This window comes from Ceratotherium simum, chromosome 22, assembly GCF_057802395.1.
Source record: "Ceratotherium simum simum isolate JZ-2026a chromosome 22, ASM5780239v1, whole genome shotgun sequence".
NCBI lineage: Eukaryota > Metazoa > Chordata > Mammalia > Perissodactyla > Rhinocerotidae > Ceratotherium > Ceratotherium simum.
Genome location: NC_141921.1, coordinates 2,647,050 through 2,662,956, shown reverse-complemented (window position 1 = coordinate 2,662,956; position 15,907 = coordinate 2,647,050). Strand labels below are relative to the sequence as shown.

The 15,907-nt window shown below is 44.5% G+C and overlaps 1 protein-coding gene across 1 annotated transcript in view; it reads right to left on the bottom strand.

Moving 5' to 3' along the window:
- C8B (complement C8 beta chain) overlaps positions 1-15,907 on the bottom strand; it is a 38,157-nt gene continuing 22,250 nt past the window's right edge. The window contains exons 8-12 of the mRNA XM_004438610.3: positions 15,017-15,145; positions 12,557-12,720; positions 4,740-4,893; positions 2,349-2,417; positions 1-152 (exon numbers count right to left, since the gene is read on the bottom strand). Coding sequence (XP_004438667.2) covers positions 1-152; positions 2,349-2,417; positions 4,740-4,893; positions 12,557-12,720; positions 15,017-15,145 — 668 coding nt within the window. The remainder of the gene's footprint in view (positions 153-2,348; positions 2,418-4,739; positions 4,894-12,556; positions 12,721-15,016; positions 15,146-15,907) is intronic.

The following is a 15,907-nucleotide window of genomic DNA, read 5'->3' as shown; positions in this document are numbered from 1 at the left end:
TTAACAGTTAAGTGTCTCTGAGCCCGGGCCCGAGCAGGGGCTGCCGCCATTTTGAGGAGGTGGATTGTTGCACTGCCTTTGTCTTGTTTTCTTTCCTCCAGAACACGGAGACCAGTTCGACCAGCAATTCCACTTCCCATCAATGGGGACATCTATAAGAAAGAAAGTCAATGAATATTAATTAGTTCTTATTATACTGTGGTGTCCTACAGGTGGGGTGGGGTATATAAGCCAAAAGGCTTTGGGAGTCTGAACATCTGGTCTCCCCACACCAGTCAACTGTCCTTCTTTCAGGCCATTGCACTTGCCATGCTCCCTTCTACCACACGGCCTTTGCACATGCCGTTGCCCCTGGCCCAGAACACTCTTTCCTCCTGTCATCATCTGGTCAATCCTATTCACCCTTCAGATCTCAGTTTAAGTGTTACTTCCTCAGGGAAAACTTCCCTGACCCCTAAATCCCCATCCATTCTGCATACTTGAAGCTCTCAGAGCATTTTGTAGCAGTTGCTACAATTGAAACTTTATAAATGTTTTACTGGGACAATTCAAATGATGTTGGTCTTTCTTTCTAAAAAGCAATCTCCATGATGACAGCAATAATATCTGACTCGCTCACCTCTGAACCCCAGTACCTAAGCTGGCACATAGGAGGTCCTTAGTAAATAGTCATTGAATGAATGAATGAATGAATGGTTTCCAGCTTAGACACTTCCCAGCTATAGGATGCTGGATGGTTTACATCTTCTCAATGTGTAAACGGGAGCTATGTTATCTACTGTGAGTGTCGTGTGTTTTAAATGAGGTAATAAACACTGTGCTCCCTGCCCCCCTGACATTTGGCTTTCCCTTGAGGATTTTTTGGTTGTTGATGAGATTGGCAAATAATTAATTACGTCCATCATGATACATCATGTGTCTGGCTGAGGTGCTAGCTCACAGTGTAATTCGGGGTACATTACTTAATATCTCCCGGCCTCCCCATTTGTAAAATGAGAAGGCTGGAGTAGGAGGGTCCAGGGTCTCCTCCAACCAGTAGAAATCCTGTGGCTGTGCAATTGTACTCATGGGGCAGATCACCATGTGGGGACTGGTTGAGAGGTAGGATGAGAGGCAGCGAGGACAACCCCGAGCACCTCCTTGGGGAGGGGAACAGTGCAGGCAGCATCAGGTGCAAAGACTGCAGTCAGGTCCCCTGCACCTGAACCTAGCTCTCACGCTCACTATGTGACCATCAGGCAAGTTAGTTAGCAACCCACTGAACCTCAGTTTCTTCGTATATAAAGTGGGGATAGCGATAACATCTATCAATTCTTCATGAGGTTATCGTGAGGATTAAATGATGTAATATTTAATATATGTCAAATACAAAGTAATGCTATTTATTTTGCTCTAAAACAAACTAACCAGTATTTATTTTGCTCTTACAATGTGTTAGGCACCATTCTAAGTGCTTTAGATGTCTCATGAGAAACTCGAGACAACTCTATGAGGTAGTTAATATCATCATCTCCATTTTACAGATGAGGAAACTGAGGCACAAAGAGTCTAGTAAGTTGCTCAAGGTCACAGTTATTAAATGATGGAGATGGAATTTGAACCCAAGCTGAGTCCAGGCACTCAGCAAGGTACCTGGTAGATAGTAAAGTACCTAATAAGTGTCTGTTGTTTTTATTGGATGTACCATTTCCTTTTTTAAAGGTATTACTAAAAAGTCACAGAGAGGAAAAGAAAGGGGAGGTGGAGTGGGGCGTTGAGAATTCTTAGATAATAAACCAGCCAAAAGGCTTGAGAGCTGGAAGGGATCTTAATGATAGTCTAATCTTTAGTTTGTAATCAACACATGTCACCGAGCAGCAACTGTGCCAGGCCATGGGGGCACAGAGATAAATGGAACAGGGCCCCTACTCACAGACAAAGGGGAGATAGACACACACAACCCAAGATATAATGTGCTAAGAGCTATAATAGCTGCATGATCAAAGTCCTACAGGAGCCCACAAGAGGAATTCGCTCATTCTACTTGGGGGATTAGAAGAATTTTTACAGAAGGAGGGGCATCCATGCTGGATTTTGAGAACTGAATAAGAGTTCACTAAATAAAACAAAGAAGGTGAGCACTGCAAATGATCCAAAGACAGGAAGCAAATACCATGCGTTAGTAGTCCTGGGACACGAAGCACACTCAGGTGTGAAAATAACGAAAGATAAAATCAGGAGCCAGATGGATCTCTTTTCACAGTGTCCAGCTCCCTACCCCACACCCCCACCTTGCTCTTGCTCTCTCAAATTGTTCTCTGGACTTCCCTAGAGTTCCCTTTTCCAGCCGACTTTCAAAGACTCCTTACTTTTCTGATAGGTGACCTCACAGGCTGGGCCTTGGAATCCGACAGGACAGATGCATTCACAGCGTGATTCTGAGAAGAGAATGCAGAGAGAGTGTGAACAATATCACGCGAAGCAAAGAACTCCTGGAGTTCAGCCCTCCACATCGCCACTTTTGCGGTAGAACTAGGCAGACGTTTAGTTGAATCATTTGAAATAAGAAGGTTCAGTGCCAAGAATACCTACTCCTTTCTGGAGGGGCCTCTGCTCATGAAAGCGTGTTCATTGCCATCATGGGGAATTATATGGAGTTGTTGAGGAAAATTACTCATTGGCTGATGTTTGACCTAGCCTTATAAGTTTTCAGGGTCAAAACCTACATTACTGAGGCCACTGGGGCCAATGGTCACTGATGGTCAGTTTCACCACAAGTAATTGTCTAGCTTCTGCTTAAATAACTCTAGTGATGGGGAACTCACCATCCTCAGATGTCTCATCCTACCTTTGGCCAGTTCTGACACTTTGGAAGTCATTCCTTATGTTAATCTGTAATATGTCACCCTGCAGGTTCTCTCATTTGGATCACACAGAGTCTCTTCCCAGGACTGTCCTTAAGATGTCAGGCCCTGTGAGCAGCCCAGTCTCTGGCTTCATGTTCTCCCTCACCTCCATTGTATAGGCTCCGGGGGGTCCCAGTCTCCAGGTGCAAATTTCACACACGGCAAGGGGGATTTCAGCAATCCCAGATCAAAACCTTGAGCTGATGAGCTCATCCACTTCCTCCTGAACTGACCCTCACTTAGGTGTGCTTGTCCTGATGGCAGAACTTCCCAGCCTTCGGCTCCCACTGTGTGTGCTTTGTTCATCTCCATGCTGAGTAGGCACTTATCCCTCGATCTCGGCCAGGTAGCTGCACTCTTTCTCCCTGAGAATAGGTCTTCTCTCTTTTTTTTTTTTTTGTGAGGAAGATCAGCCCTGAGCTAACATCCATGCTAATCCTCCTCTTTTTGCTGAGAGAGACCGGCTCTGAGCTAACATCTATTGCCAATCCTCCTCCATTTTTTTCCCCCAAACTCCCAGTAAATAGTTGTACGTCATAGTTGCACATCAGAATAGGTCTTCTCTTGAGTCCCCTCTGTTGAGCTCACTCTATCCATGTGGGTTCTGCCCTGACTCCAGCTGGCTCCCTGGGCTGGGATCTGCTGTAATGAGTTGCTCCTGATCCCTGTTTTGGCATCATGCTGGGCTAGACTCTTCCTCAGAGTTTTGCTAGCCCATCACAACAGGAGCATTAGATCTCAGGTCCCAGCCTCTCCCAAGTTTGCCCTGCCCACTGCAGTGGCCCTGAATATGACCCCTGAAGTTAGCAATCAAGTTCTAGTGGCCCATCCGTGCTGCCACCCCCAATCTTCTCACCCTGGATTGTCAGGAAATGCACAAAGAGTTTCTCCTGCTCAGCCCGGGGCCCCTTGTTTGAACAGGAGAGCTTCCCTGAGCCCACCCCACTCCTTGTTGCAGACCACACAGTCTCAGCCTGCTCCTGTCTTTAGTTTAGGGCTGCTGTCACCCACTGTATCCTTTGCAGCTGGAACCTAGGTATCCTGACAGCCAGAGCAGCATGTCCTAGTGGCCTTCATTCTGACTTCTTGGGAGATAGACTAACACTTGTAGTGACACGGGTACACTTCCGTGTAACTCTTTGGTCAAGTCTAGCTCTCCCACTAGTCTACAAGCTCAGCGAAATCACAGATCCTGTCTGCCAGTGAATTTAGCTGAATTCTCCTGACTCTACAATGGTATCGTCTGGTAGGCTTTTCAAAGGTCAATCCCAATGATTCACTTTAACTATTTTGGGCTGAGGCCCAGGGCTCTGTGTTGATGAAAAGCTCCCTGGGTGATTCTCATATGAGTCTGGGCTGAGATGTGCTGTCTTAGAGGAACACTGTGCGCTTTGCCATGAGCTGCACCTGAGTGCAAGGGTCTCCTTGGTCCAGGCCTACCTCACTGTGCTCCAGGGGGGCGGGGACTTTAGCAACTGTGAGTCACACCTAGGCCACAGATTAGGACTACCTGGAGAGGGTTCAACCATCCTATGGGGTCCCTTCTCCAGAGAGTCTCACATTAGTCACCCAGGTTGGGGCCCAGCATCCGTAGATCTGAAGGTCTCAAGTGGTTCTATTGCCCAATCAGGGCAGAGAAGCTCAGCTTTAAGATGCTCCAAATGGCCAGGGGCTCTTTTTTCCCCTGAGAAAATGAAGAGAGCTTTATGACAGTCCCTAGGACTAGGATTGACCTGGAAACTCTTCTGGAGATCTTCTGGAGGGTATGTGGATGTGATAAAGTGTTCTGGCCCCAGAACCAGCCCCTGCAGATGATGGCTCCCACAAGGGACACCAGCTGCCTGGAAATGGCACCTTTCAGGACCGGGACTCCATTCCCTTGGCAGGGAGCACAATGGCAGGAGCTGACTTCCTTCTGGAACTCCTCCAGGGCCTGCTTCATGTTCTGCCTCATGGTGCTGAAGTAGGCAAAGTCTGCAGCTGTCACCAGTTCATACAGAGGTTCTGCCTGGGAAGGGAGGAAAGGCATTTATTTCAACAGAAAACGTTCATCAGATACAAGCATGAAGCAAGGCTCCACAGGAATGGGCAAGGGGTCGGTGCACGGGAACCACAAATGGATTCATACAGAAGTAGATGGATATCACAGCATGTAGACGGGTGCCCCATCCTCCCTCTGCCCCAGCCCACCCAATATCCACAAATAAGCTCATTCAAGTTCAGGTCAACACTCACTCACAGAATACTCCTAAGTGCCAGGCATGAAGCCTAAGTGATGAGTAGGATAAAATCCCCACTCGCAGGAAACTCAGCCTCGGAGATAGAGACAAGCGTACTCATGCACATTTACAGGTACACAGGTACCAGCGGAAAGGTGTAATGGGCAGAGTGGAGCAGGGGCTAGTCTATCTTTGGTGAGAGAGAGGAGGTGATTTTCAAGTAGCTCTTTGAAAGCATTATAGGAGCATTGTCCCAACACCACTGCCCCCTCCAAACCTGTCAAAATCATTCATATCATGCGAGAGCCACCAGCAGGAAGCCTGTCCCAAGCTCCAAAGCTCAGAGGACACCTTCAGGCCATGAAACACTCAGAATACTGTCTGCACTACTGCTCCGATACAAATTCTCTCTTTGCTCCTTTGTGGTCATTAAATTTTTTGTGTATTGAAGTCTCCTTTCTTTCTCCTCTAACTAGACTGTGAGCTCCTGGAGATCAGGGCTATACACTGCTCAGCTCCGTGTCTCTAGGGCCCAGCCGGAGTCTGAGGAGAACCGATGATGACAGTGGACGGACGAATGAAAGGGGGATGTGAGGCCTCATAGGGCAGTGGCAGCTGGCATGGAAGAGAGGGCATGGAGAAGAGAAACAGAAGAGAGAGCGATGCTGGTTGCTCTGCGGGCATGGCAGTGTCTGAGAAGAGGAAGCCACAAATGGATGTGGTGGTGTCTGCGGGCTAGAAAAAAACAGAGGCCAAGTCTAAAGAGGTAGTTAAAAATGTTCAAAGCCAAAATAAAAATGTTTAGAGACTCTTGGCTCTAGTTTCAGCTCCAGGGCCAGGTTCCTCTCCAGATTTTGTTTGTGATCCTGCCCCAATCCAGCCCTGGAGAGTTTAGGGTCTGTCTAAATGCAGGCAATCATGCCTAATAGAAGCCTCCAGTGGGAAGAAAATTGCTTCTATTTCTTAATGCATCTGATGCTGACCTTCGCTCCAGTGAGCCAAGCAAGACCCCTTGGTGGTCCCATTGTCTCACCATTTTGTGGTCAATGAATTGATCCAGAGGCTGTTTGCAGAACCGTCCATCCTGCTGGCCGCGCATTAGGGAGGGTTGGGAGGGAAGGGGGGGGTTTGTTGCACACCAAGGATGAGCTCCTCCTGCAATCTGCATCCCCTGCCCGAGCACCTTGAAAGTCTGCCTTTAACCACCAGGCATTTTCCTAGCAGCACCAAGACTTGCTCCAGGAGAGAGCAGGTCAGCAGCAGAACCGGAATACGCCCTCCACATATACTGTGTGCCAGGAACCGTGCTGGCGGTTTGCAGATATGATCCCACTTCCCCTCTAAGGCAGCAATTGTTAGCCCCATTTCAGGTGAGGTTAAGTAAGTTGAACAAAGTCAGAGGACTCAGAAAAGAGCATGGCCAGTCTTCTAACCCCAAACCTTTGCTTTTACTACTAGTTCATGTTGATTATTGATAAAATGGCTTGATTATTCCCATTTCCAACCTCTCTGCCAGGGTTCTCTCAATTTTGCACACTATGGTTTGCCTTGGAATTGAGCAGCAACTCCTCAAGACTCCACAGCTCCCTTTTTAACTTAATTTGGCACATTTTTCTGTTTTTTGGTTTACTGGTCCTTTTTCCCTGTCTGTCTTTTTCTCTCTTTTCTCCTCTTCTTCCTCCCCTTCTCCCTTCCCCCTCCTTTCCTCTCTCCCCCTTTCTTCCTCATCTCGCCCCCAAATACACAATCCAACTACTCACAGAGATCATTGGATCCTCAGCACACTTGCCCTTGTGAAAATTGTATTTCTCATATTGCTGCAAAGAGATGGTGGGCGCATTGTATTAAACTCCATGCAGTCCTCTATAATGGACCCTGGTGACGGCCATTCTTAATGAGAACAAATCATTATTGCCATAGCTAGCGTTGATTACGTGCTTAACTAAATACATACATTATCTAAGTTGAACTTCACAACAATCTTAGGAGTTAGGTAGTCTTCTGTATCCCCATTCTACAGATGAAAAGGCTGAGGCACAGAAAAGTTAAGTAGATTGACCAGAGTCACACAGTAAATGGCAGAAAAGAATTTGAACTGTTACCATAGTGGTTTGTATCCTTTCAGCCTATATTTTGGATAGGTAGATGGACAGATATTTACACCAAATTGGTGGCATAAGAAAAGTGCGTTTTTGTATTCCACTTTTTTCACTTAACATCATATTATGAGCATTTTCCCATGTCGTTCAATATTCCTTGATAAAATGGTTTCTCATGGCTGCATAGTGTCCTGTAGTAGGGATGAACTAGAAAGCATTCAGTTCTTCCCGTTAGTGAATCTTTAGGTTGTTTCCTTTTTTTTCTCTTTTGCTACTAAAAATCACATAAAACAAGGCATGTTTTTATATATACATCTGTACCAACTTTTAAATTATTTCTGTAGTCAATTCTTGCATTTGAAGTTATTGAATCAAAAGCTATTACCATTTTCAATGTTTTGGATATACACAGTTACATTCTTTTCCTAAAATGTTATACCAATTTATATTCCCATCTCATTTTATAAAAGTGCCCATCTCACGGCTCTCAATGACATTGAGTATTATAGATTTTTAATCATTTTCAATTTGATAGGTAAAAAATATTGTGTTATTTTAATTTTTATTTTTTATTCCTAGAGAAGTTAAAAATTTAACATATTTATTCATCATCTGAGTTCTTGTGAGAGTTGCCCATTTCCTTTGAGATGTGTCTTTCTTATAAATTGCACCATTCCTTACACATTAAGGATTTCATTTGTGGCAAAATTATTTTGTTGATGGGTTATCTTCCATTTAATTATATTCATGGTTTCCTTATTTGAGGTTCAGAATTTATTTTGAGGGGTGAGATCCAGCAGTCCATGTGCAACATTATCTTCCCAGCCAATGCCACCACCACTTCTGTATTGTAAACCTTCTGTGGGTCAGAGAATTTGCTTTTAGAGAATCTTGGAGTCAGTTGCCTTAGAAAGGTGTGATGGTCATTATCACTACTTACCAAATATATCAGCATCTTTTCCTTCTGGGCACACAGTAGGGCTGCAATTCCCTGCAGTCCTTAAGGGCAGGTTTGCAATATGACGTGTTCTGAGCAGTGACAGGTGAGCAGAGGGGGTGTCCCTTCCAGGCTGAAGCTTTCGGAGCCGAGTGAGGTGACTTTTCCCATTCCCTTACCACTGCTGTGCTGATGTTGGGAGCACCTGACGAGATAAAGCCTCCATCGCCTGGATCCCTGAATGACATTGAAAAAAGCCCCCTTGCCAATAAACTTTGGACACATTGCGTGATTGAGAAATAAACTTTTGTTGTACTAAGTCACTGAGGTTTGAGGGTTGTTTCACTGCAGCATATACAAGGCTTTCTTGACCTCTACGTGAGCACAATTGACTACTCTGTTTCTTCCTTCTACCTCAGGCAATGCCAAGCTTCTCCATCAGCCTGGATCCCAGAACACAACCTAGCTACCCTGACTACTATAGAAATGTACATGCGTAATAGACATCATGACTAGGGTTGCCAGTAAATACAGAATGCCCAGTTAAAATTGAATTTCAGGGCCGCCCTGTGGCTTGGCGGTTGGGTGCGCGCGCTCCGCTGCTGGCGGCCCGGGTTCGGATCCTGGGTGCGCACTGGTGCGCGGCTTCTCCAGCCGTGCTGGGGCCGCGTCCTCCGTGAGGCGGCTAGAGGGATGTGCAGCTATGACATGCAAATATCTACTGGGGCATTGGGGGAAAAAAGATAAATAAATAAAATTTTTTAAAAAAATTGAATTTCAAATAAACAACAAATATTTTTTAGTGTAAGTATACCCCATGAAATATTTGGGAGATGCTTCTACTAAAAAATTATCCTTTATTTGTCTGAAATTCCAATTTAACTAGAATTTAAAAATTCCAATTTAACTGGACATCCTGCATTTTCATTTGCTAAATCTGGCAATTCTTTATGTGATTCCTTTAAAATTTTTTTTTTAATTTTTATTTATTTATTTTTCCCCCCAAAGCCCCAGTAGATAGTTGTGTGTCATAGTTGCACAGCCTTCTAGTTGCTGTATGTGGGACACAGCCTCAGCATGGCCGGAGAAGCTGTGCGTCAGTGTGCACCCGGGATCGAACCCGGGCCGCCAGCAGTGGAGCGCGCGCACTTAACCGCTAAGCCACAGGGCCGGCCCTATGTGATTCCTTTAATATCTCAAAACGTCTCTGGGATTTTTTATCCATTAATGACCATTTCTTTTTTTTTTTTTTTTTTAATTTTTTGTTTATTGCAGTAACATTGGTTTATAACGTTGTAAAAATTTCAGGTGTACAACATTGTACTTCTATTTCTGCATAGATTACATCATGTTCACCACCAAAATACTAATTACAACCCATCACCACACACATGTACCGAATTATCCCTTTCACCCTCCTCCCTCCCCCCTTTCCCCTCTGGTAACCACCAATCCAATCTCTGTCTCTATGTGTTTGTTTATTGTTGTTATTATCTACTACTTAATGAAGGAAATCATATGGTATTTGACCTTCTCCCTCTGACTTATTTCACTTTGCATTATACCCTCAATGTCCATCCATGATGAATGACCATTTCACTGGGCTTTTTCCTACAAGACCTCCTGATTGTCACTTCATTGTCTTCAGGCATTTAGTGTTGCATAGAATTCTAAGGCCAGAATGACTTTTATTTGCGTAGGATATATTTGTTCCTAAAAGCAAAAAAAAAATTCACCAGGATGTATTTCAGTATTGTTTTGTTTTCAGTACTTTTGCCTACTTTTCAATGAGCTGTTCATTTTGCATTATCAGCTCAGGGAAGTTTCCCTTATTATGTGCTTGATTAATGCATCTTCACATTTAATCTTGTCTCTTTCTCAGGAAGAAGTCTCTGAGTTTTAGATTTCCACTTCTGTACGCTCTGTCCACCATATTTCTTCTATGTCATTGTTTTAATCTGTCTTTTGCTTTTGCATTATAAGAACATTTTTATAGCACCTTCCACATCACTGACTCAATTTTCTGCAGTGTCAATTCTGTTCTTTATAGTTTCCAATGTAAGTTTTAATTCTGCTATTGCGCTTTTGGTTTCGTATATCCCGCCACTTCCCTTTTCATTTCATTAGTGTCTAAACATCTCAGCATCTATTTTTTATTTCATAAATTCCTCATTTTCTTGAATTTTATTATAATCACAAAGCAAATGCATTCTAAAATTTACTTCTATTTTTAGATGTATGCTTGTCTTCTGCATCTGGAATGTAATTTCAATCTTTTGTGTTCAAAATTCTCTTTATATGTCCATTGCTTTTCCTTAACTTCTCTTTGAACAAAGAGCCATCTCTCTGTGTCTGAAGTTCGCCAGTAAACAATGTGAATGGGCTCTTCTGTGGTCTCCTTCCCTGCCCACCTGGCTTCTATAGGAATCGTGTTTTCAGATCTTGATGTTCAAGACTGGTTTATGTACACAAGCCTTGGCCAACACTCTATCTAGGAATTGCTGATCTAGTGGGTTCTGCTGTCCTGGAAAGCAATTACCACTCCACCACTCTACCTGGTAAGCTGACTCTGCAGAGAAGAATTATTCTGAGAAAATGTGAAGCCATCTGCAGTTTTCTCTTGCCAGAAAGAGTGAGACGCCCACAATGTATGTTTCCAACTCAGGTTAGGGACATTCAGAGGAAGCGCGTAAAAACCTTCAACAATCCTGCCTCCCCCATACCTGAAAACATCCCTGATTCTCTAGTCTCTTTCCCCTTTTGGCCCACACAGCCCTTCATAGCACTATACTGATAGTGGGTATGACTTTCCACTACATCCCACACACAGTGGGAAGCCTCTGTGCCTTCAGTAAAGTGCTACATCTCCTAGGTTGTCTGCATGCCTGTTTGAGACGCTTAGCATGCTAACACGCCCTCTCTCTCTCACACACTCACATACATACACACATACCACATACCACACACCACATCCCATATCCATATCCCATCATATGCTTGGCACTTGACATTCCCAATGCCCAGGCTGGCACATCCAACCTATTTAGATATGTAACCCAGACAATCCATTAATTCTCAGTTAAAAAAAAAGACTCAGGTAAGATATAAGTAAAAAGTAAGTACCAGGCCTCTATTTTCCCCTGAACTCTGTTCTCTCCCATGCCCAAATGTAATACCAACCAATGTCACCATGCCATCAGGCAATTCCAGATTTCTCAGGAGCTGACTGCAACCTGTGGCTGACTTTATCCTTCTCGATGCTTGCCAGCAACTATACACTAAGTGTCACTACTAAATAAGTGGCAGAAGAGAGGATTTGAATGGCAGCCTTCCTGTTCTGCAGGAACTATATATTTGACACACAAAAAAAGACACTGGGAAATTGCCAGGGTTGGGAACTGCAGAGCCTCCCATCAGAGCTCCAGCCCCTCAACTCCCCTCCTTGGCTGCAAGAATAAATCACCAGGAGGTGGACCCTGGACCATCAATGACTACAGACTATGGCAAGAAGAGGACAGTGTAAGACGTGACATGGATACCATGCTGAAGTCCCCACAGGCAAGGACCTACCACTGCTGATGTGTATGACAGTCCTGTTCTAGCAAACGTCTTTTTAGTTTAAGGTTGCAAAACTTCTCTTGTTTTGGTGACAGGTGGGTGGGGTCATTATTTTTTATTCACCAAACCCACAAGAAAGTCTGGAGGGGAGGCAAGAGGTCAAAGTCTCAGGTCCGGACCTAATAGAGACTCTTGAGCAGCCACAGATGGAAGCAACCTTTGTGACCTTGATTTTTATCAGACACCAAATCAAGATAAGTATACTCAATTTGCAGACTCGTGAGGATTAGATGAAATAACATTCCTGAAGCCCCTGGCAGAGTGTCATGAGTATAGTAGGTGCCCAAAACATGTTAGTGATTACCATGATGTGTTATTCTGTCCTGTAAGATAGTTACGTCTGTATGCATCTTACTGTTCAGCATAGAATGTATTTTTCATCCTTGCATCTTCCTCTGTTTTCCTCCAGTGCCTTAGTTCCTATCACGTCGCAGGAACTTAGGAACTATTTGTTGGTTGAATGAATGAATGTTTAAATGAATGAATAACTGAATGAGTGATTCTCTGATGAAATGGAAACAATATTAACTGAAGAAGGCAGGAATTAGAAGCTGATGGTTCATTTCCTTTAGCAACTTGGGGACCCAAGTGAGAGGGAGTCAGAGGTCTCTAGCCCGTGTGGAACAGTATATTGTAATCAACTCACTCCAGACATATATTCTACTATAATGTATGTGCCTCAAGATTAGGTCCTGGGTCTTATTAACTTCTGTATCCCATACCGTGGCTCATAGTAGCCCCTCATAAGCTGTTTTCTGAATAGAGGAAAGGATGGGTAGAGCAGCTGCCCAGCTGTACCTTAATTTTGATGATGTCCGGGTTGTACTGCACTGCATCTCCCCACTCCTGCATCAGGTCAGCCGTCGGAAGCTCCTTGTATGCCAGGGCGGTGATGTGCTCACTTGCCCCTCCTCGCACAAGGACCACCAAGTCATCCACCATGGTGGTTCTCTCATTTCTTTCTGGAATGGACACAGAGACCCGGCATGTCAGAGGATTGACTTTCTCACTCTGGAATTTACTACAACCCAACCAACAACCTGGTTACCATAATATTCACTGAGTTCACACTGGAGATGTGGTTGGACAAGACACATCCCTGCCAGCAAGGGAGTCACAGTGCAAGGGGCTCACCCAATCATATATGACACAAGTTGGGGGCAGGACAAGAAGGGGATATTTATTTTGAGCATCCATAAATGCCAGTCACTAAATGAAGTCTATGGAAGATAGCTAATAAACAGATACATACATACATACATACATACATATAGATTGATAGACCATAGATAGGTAAATAGATTGGTAGATATGTAGATAGATTACTGATGATTTATGTGTCAGTCCTAATCTAAATGTTGTACAAGTATGAACTCACCCAATCTTCACTAAGAAATGGGAAAGATATAATCCTTACCTTGCAGATAAGAAATCTTAGGCACTAGGGGTGAAGGAATTTACCCAGCTAGCCTTGCCCAAGCTCTAAGCAATATCACTTCTTCGTGTGGGCTGACAAAGGTGGGAACATTTGTAAAGGCTGGGCTCTGCATGTGATAGACACCCACTATGAGTGCCTACTATAAAGTGATCATTATTTTGACTTCTCATGGAGTTTCCTAGAAAGCCCTCAATCATATTCGTGAGTCATTCTCATTCTAATTTGTCTATGTGCCCAATGCCAAAGGAACGGGTGTAAGGTGACTCCTCAGCTCTGAGCCTACAGCACCTGAGCATCATAAAGAGGGAGCCTTGTATACTGTTGGTAGGAGTGTAAACTGGTACAACCGTTTTAGAAAACAGCTTGGCATTATCTAGTCTAGAAAAAGTACATACCTACAGCCCAACAGTTCCACTCCTTGGTGTATTTCCTGGAGAAACACTTGCACATGTATATCAGATGACTGTATAAGAATGTTCTTAGCAGCATTGATTATAATTGCTTGAAACAGGAAATAACCCACATTCAACTGTAGAATGGACAAAGTGGTACATTCATACAATAAAATACTATGCAGCAATGGAAATGAATTAACTATAGTTATACACAAAAACAGGATGTGGAATGAAAAAAAAACGGAACTGAAAAGATTACGTTCCATCCATATAAAGCTCAAAAACAAGCAACACTAAGCCATATTGGTTAATGACACCCATGGGCGGTAAAACTATTGAGAAAGGAAGGACGTGTTTAACACAGAAGTCAGTGTTATCTCCAAAAAGGAGGGAGGAGTTGCGATTGCCAAGGGTTTCTGGGATGCTGGGAATATTCTCCCTAGTAACCTGGTGGGGAGTTCCTTTACAAGTCATTTTTAAAGAGCACCTGTGTTTTATGCATGCCTCGCTGTGTAGGACACATCTTCCAACCCAGCCCCACCCAAATGAGCAAACAACAACATCAACTACACATCAGTTACAGTGCAAGAGATTGTTCTAGACCAGTGGTTAATTTTTGTTGTTGTTGTTTTATTTTGTTTTGTGTCAGCTGTGGAACTCTTCCTTCACAGATGATCCCGGCACAAGCTTAGTAAGTAGAGCAGAGGAAGGAGAGCTGCTCGGGGTGCAGAAGGGGTCAGGAGTGGAGCCCTGCGGATCAGCCTCTCTCCTACTCCCCTCGCTGTGTGTGGACTCCCAGCTCCTTTGTGTGGCCTCCAGGTTCCCTGCTCCCAGGCACTTGGCTCTCCATCCTGGCTTCAATACCCACCTCCTGGTCTCTCCTGCCATGCGGACTCTGCTCCATGATTGGCGGCTCTGCCTGCTCTTCTAGTCTCCGTATTGCCCACTGGCTCAGGTAAGGACTCGCTTCCTCATCTGCCTCCCCCGCCTCCTCCACCTGCCCCAACCCCAACATCTCACCTCTAGCCAGGCCAACTCCCAGCCCCTGGAGTAAATTTCCATTGTTAGATTTTTTTTTTTTTTTTCTGCCTAAAATACAACCTTGATACTTTACTCCTGGAGACGCAATTCAAACGATCCCTCCCTTAGGAAGCTGCCCTGATGCTCCAGATGGGTTTGGTGCTTATCACTGCCTTGTCATTGCTTCTTTAATTGTTTACCTACTGCATGTGAGCACCATGAGGAGAGGAATACAATTTTATTCATTTTTGTATACTCATCACATAGTAGAAGCTAAGCAAATTTTTATTGAATGAATTACTATTATTTTAATTGAAATGCCTTGGAATATCCAGTCTTTAGCTTGAAGAAAGACTGGATCCAAGGGTGCTCGAGAGGGAAAGATGACAAGCCCCTGCCACTCACCTTCGATTTCCTTCAGAATACCCTTACATGCGACCTCTGACACACCCAGCTTGACGTAGACCACTTCAATGCCAGCACCGATTTTGAAATCATTTTTGGCACAGCCACGGACATCGTTGACAGAGTAACCTGAAAGCAAGGAAGAGGCTCAGGCCCTGAAGATAATTCACCCAGTCCCTTTGCTGTGATCAACTCCAGAGGCCTGGCCCTTCCTGGATGTCCCAGGGCCCCACAGGGACTCAGGCTCAAATAAATGGGTGGGCAGTCTGATGACAAGAAGGGCAGGCAGCTTCAGGACAGAGACCTCATAAGAGATCAGCATCAACCTCCCCTTCCAGGCTCCTCAAAGATTCTGAGGGGTTTGCTGCCCTCCAAAGAGGGAAAGTGCTCAGAGTCGTTTTTTAAAATGTGCCTCCTTATCAAGTCCCAAGGGACTGATCCAGTGATCTGCCCACCTTCCCTGGCCCACCCTCTGCACTCTTTGCTATAGCAGAAAGAGCTTGTTAATTGATCAATTGACGTAATGTATATAAAGTGTCTGGTATACGACCTGGCAAAGGGAAGGGGCTGATTTCCCTTATTTCTTCCTCATTTTTGGATCATTTCCCACTTGTTCCTCCCTAAACCTCCCCAAGGCATCCTTCCCTCTCTTGTTTGCTGGAATCTCAGGTGTGACTTGTAAGCACCTTTCTGTAGCACTCTGAGGCCAGTGCAAGGAGAGGAGAGCGATTTTGACGGCTGAGGTTGTCTAGTAATGTTGGTGTAGGTCAGCTTCCCCAAAGCAAGTTCCTTGAAACATGACTCCATGATAATATCTCTTAGAATTCTTGTAAGTATTACAAGAAAAAGAGCTTCTGTGGCCAAGTAAGTGTGCCCAGTGTTGTATCAGAA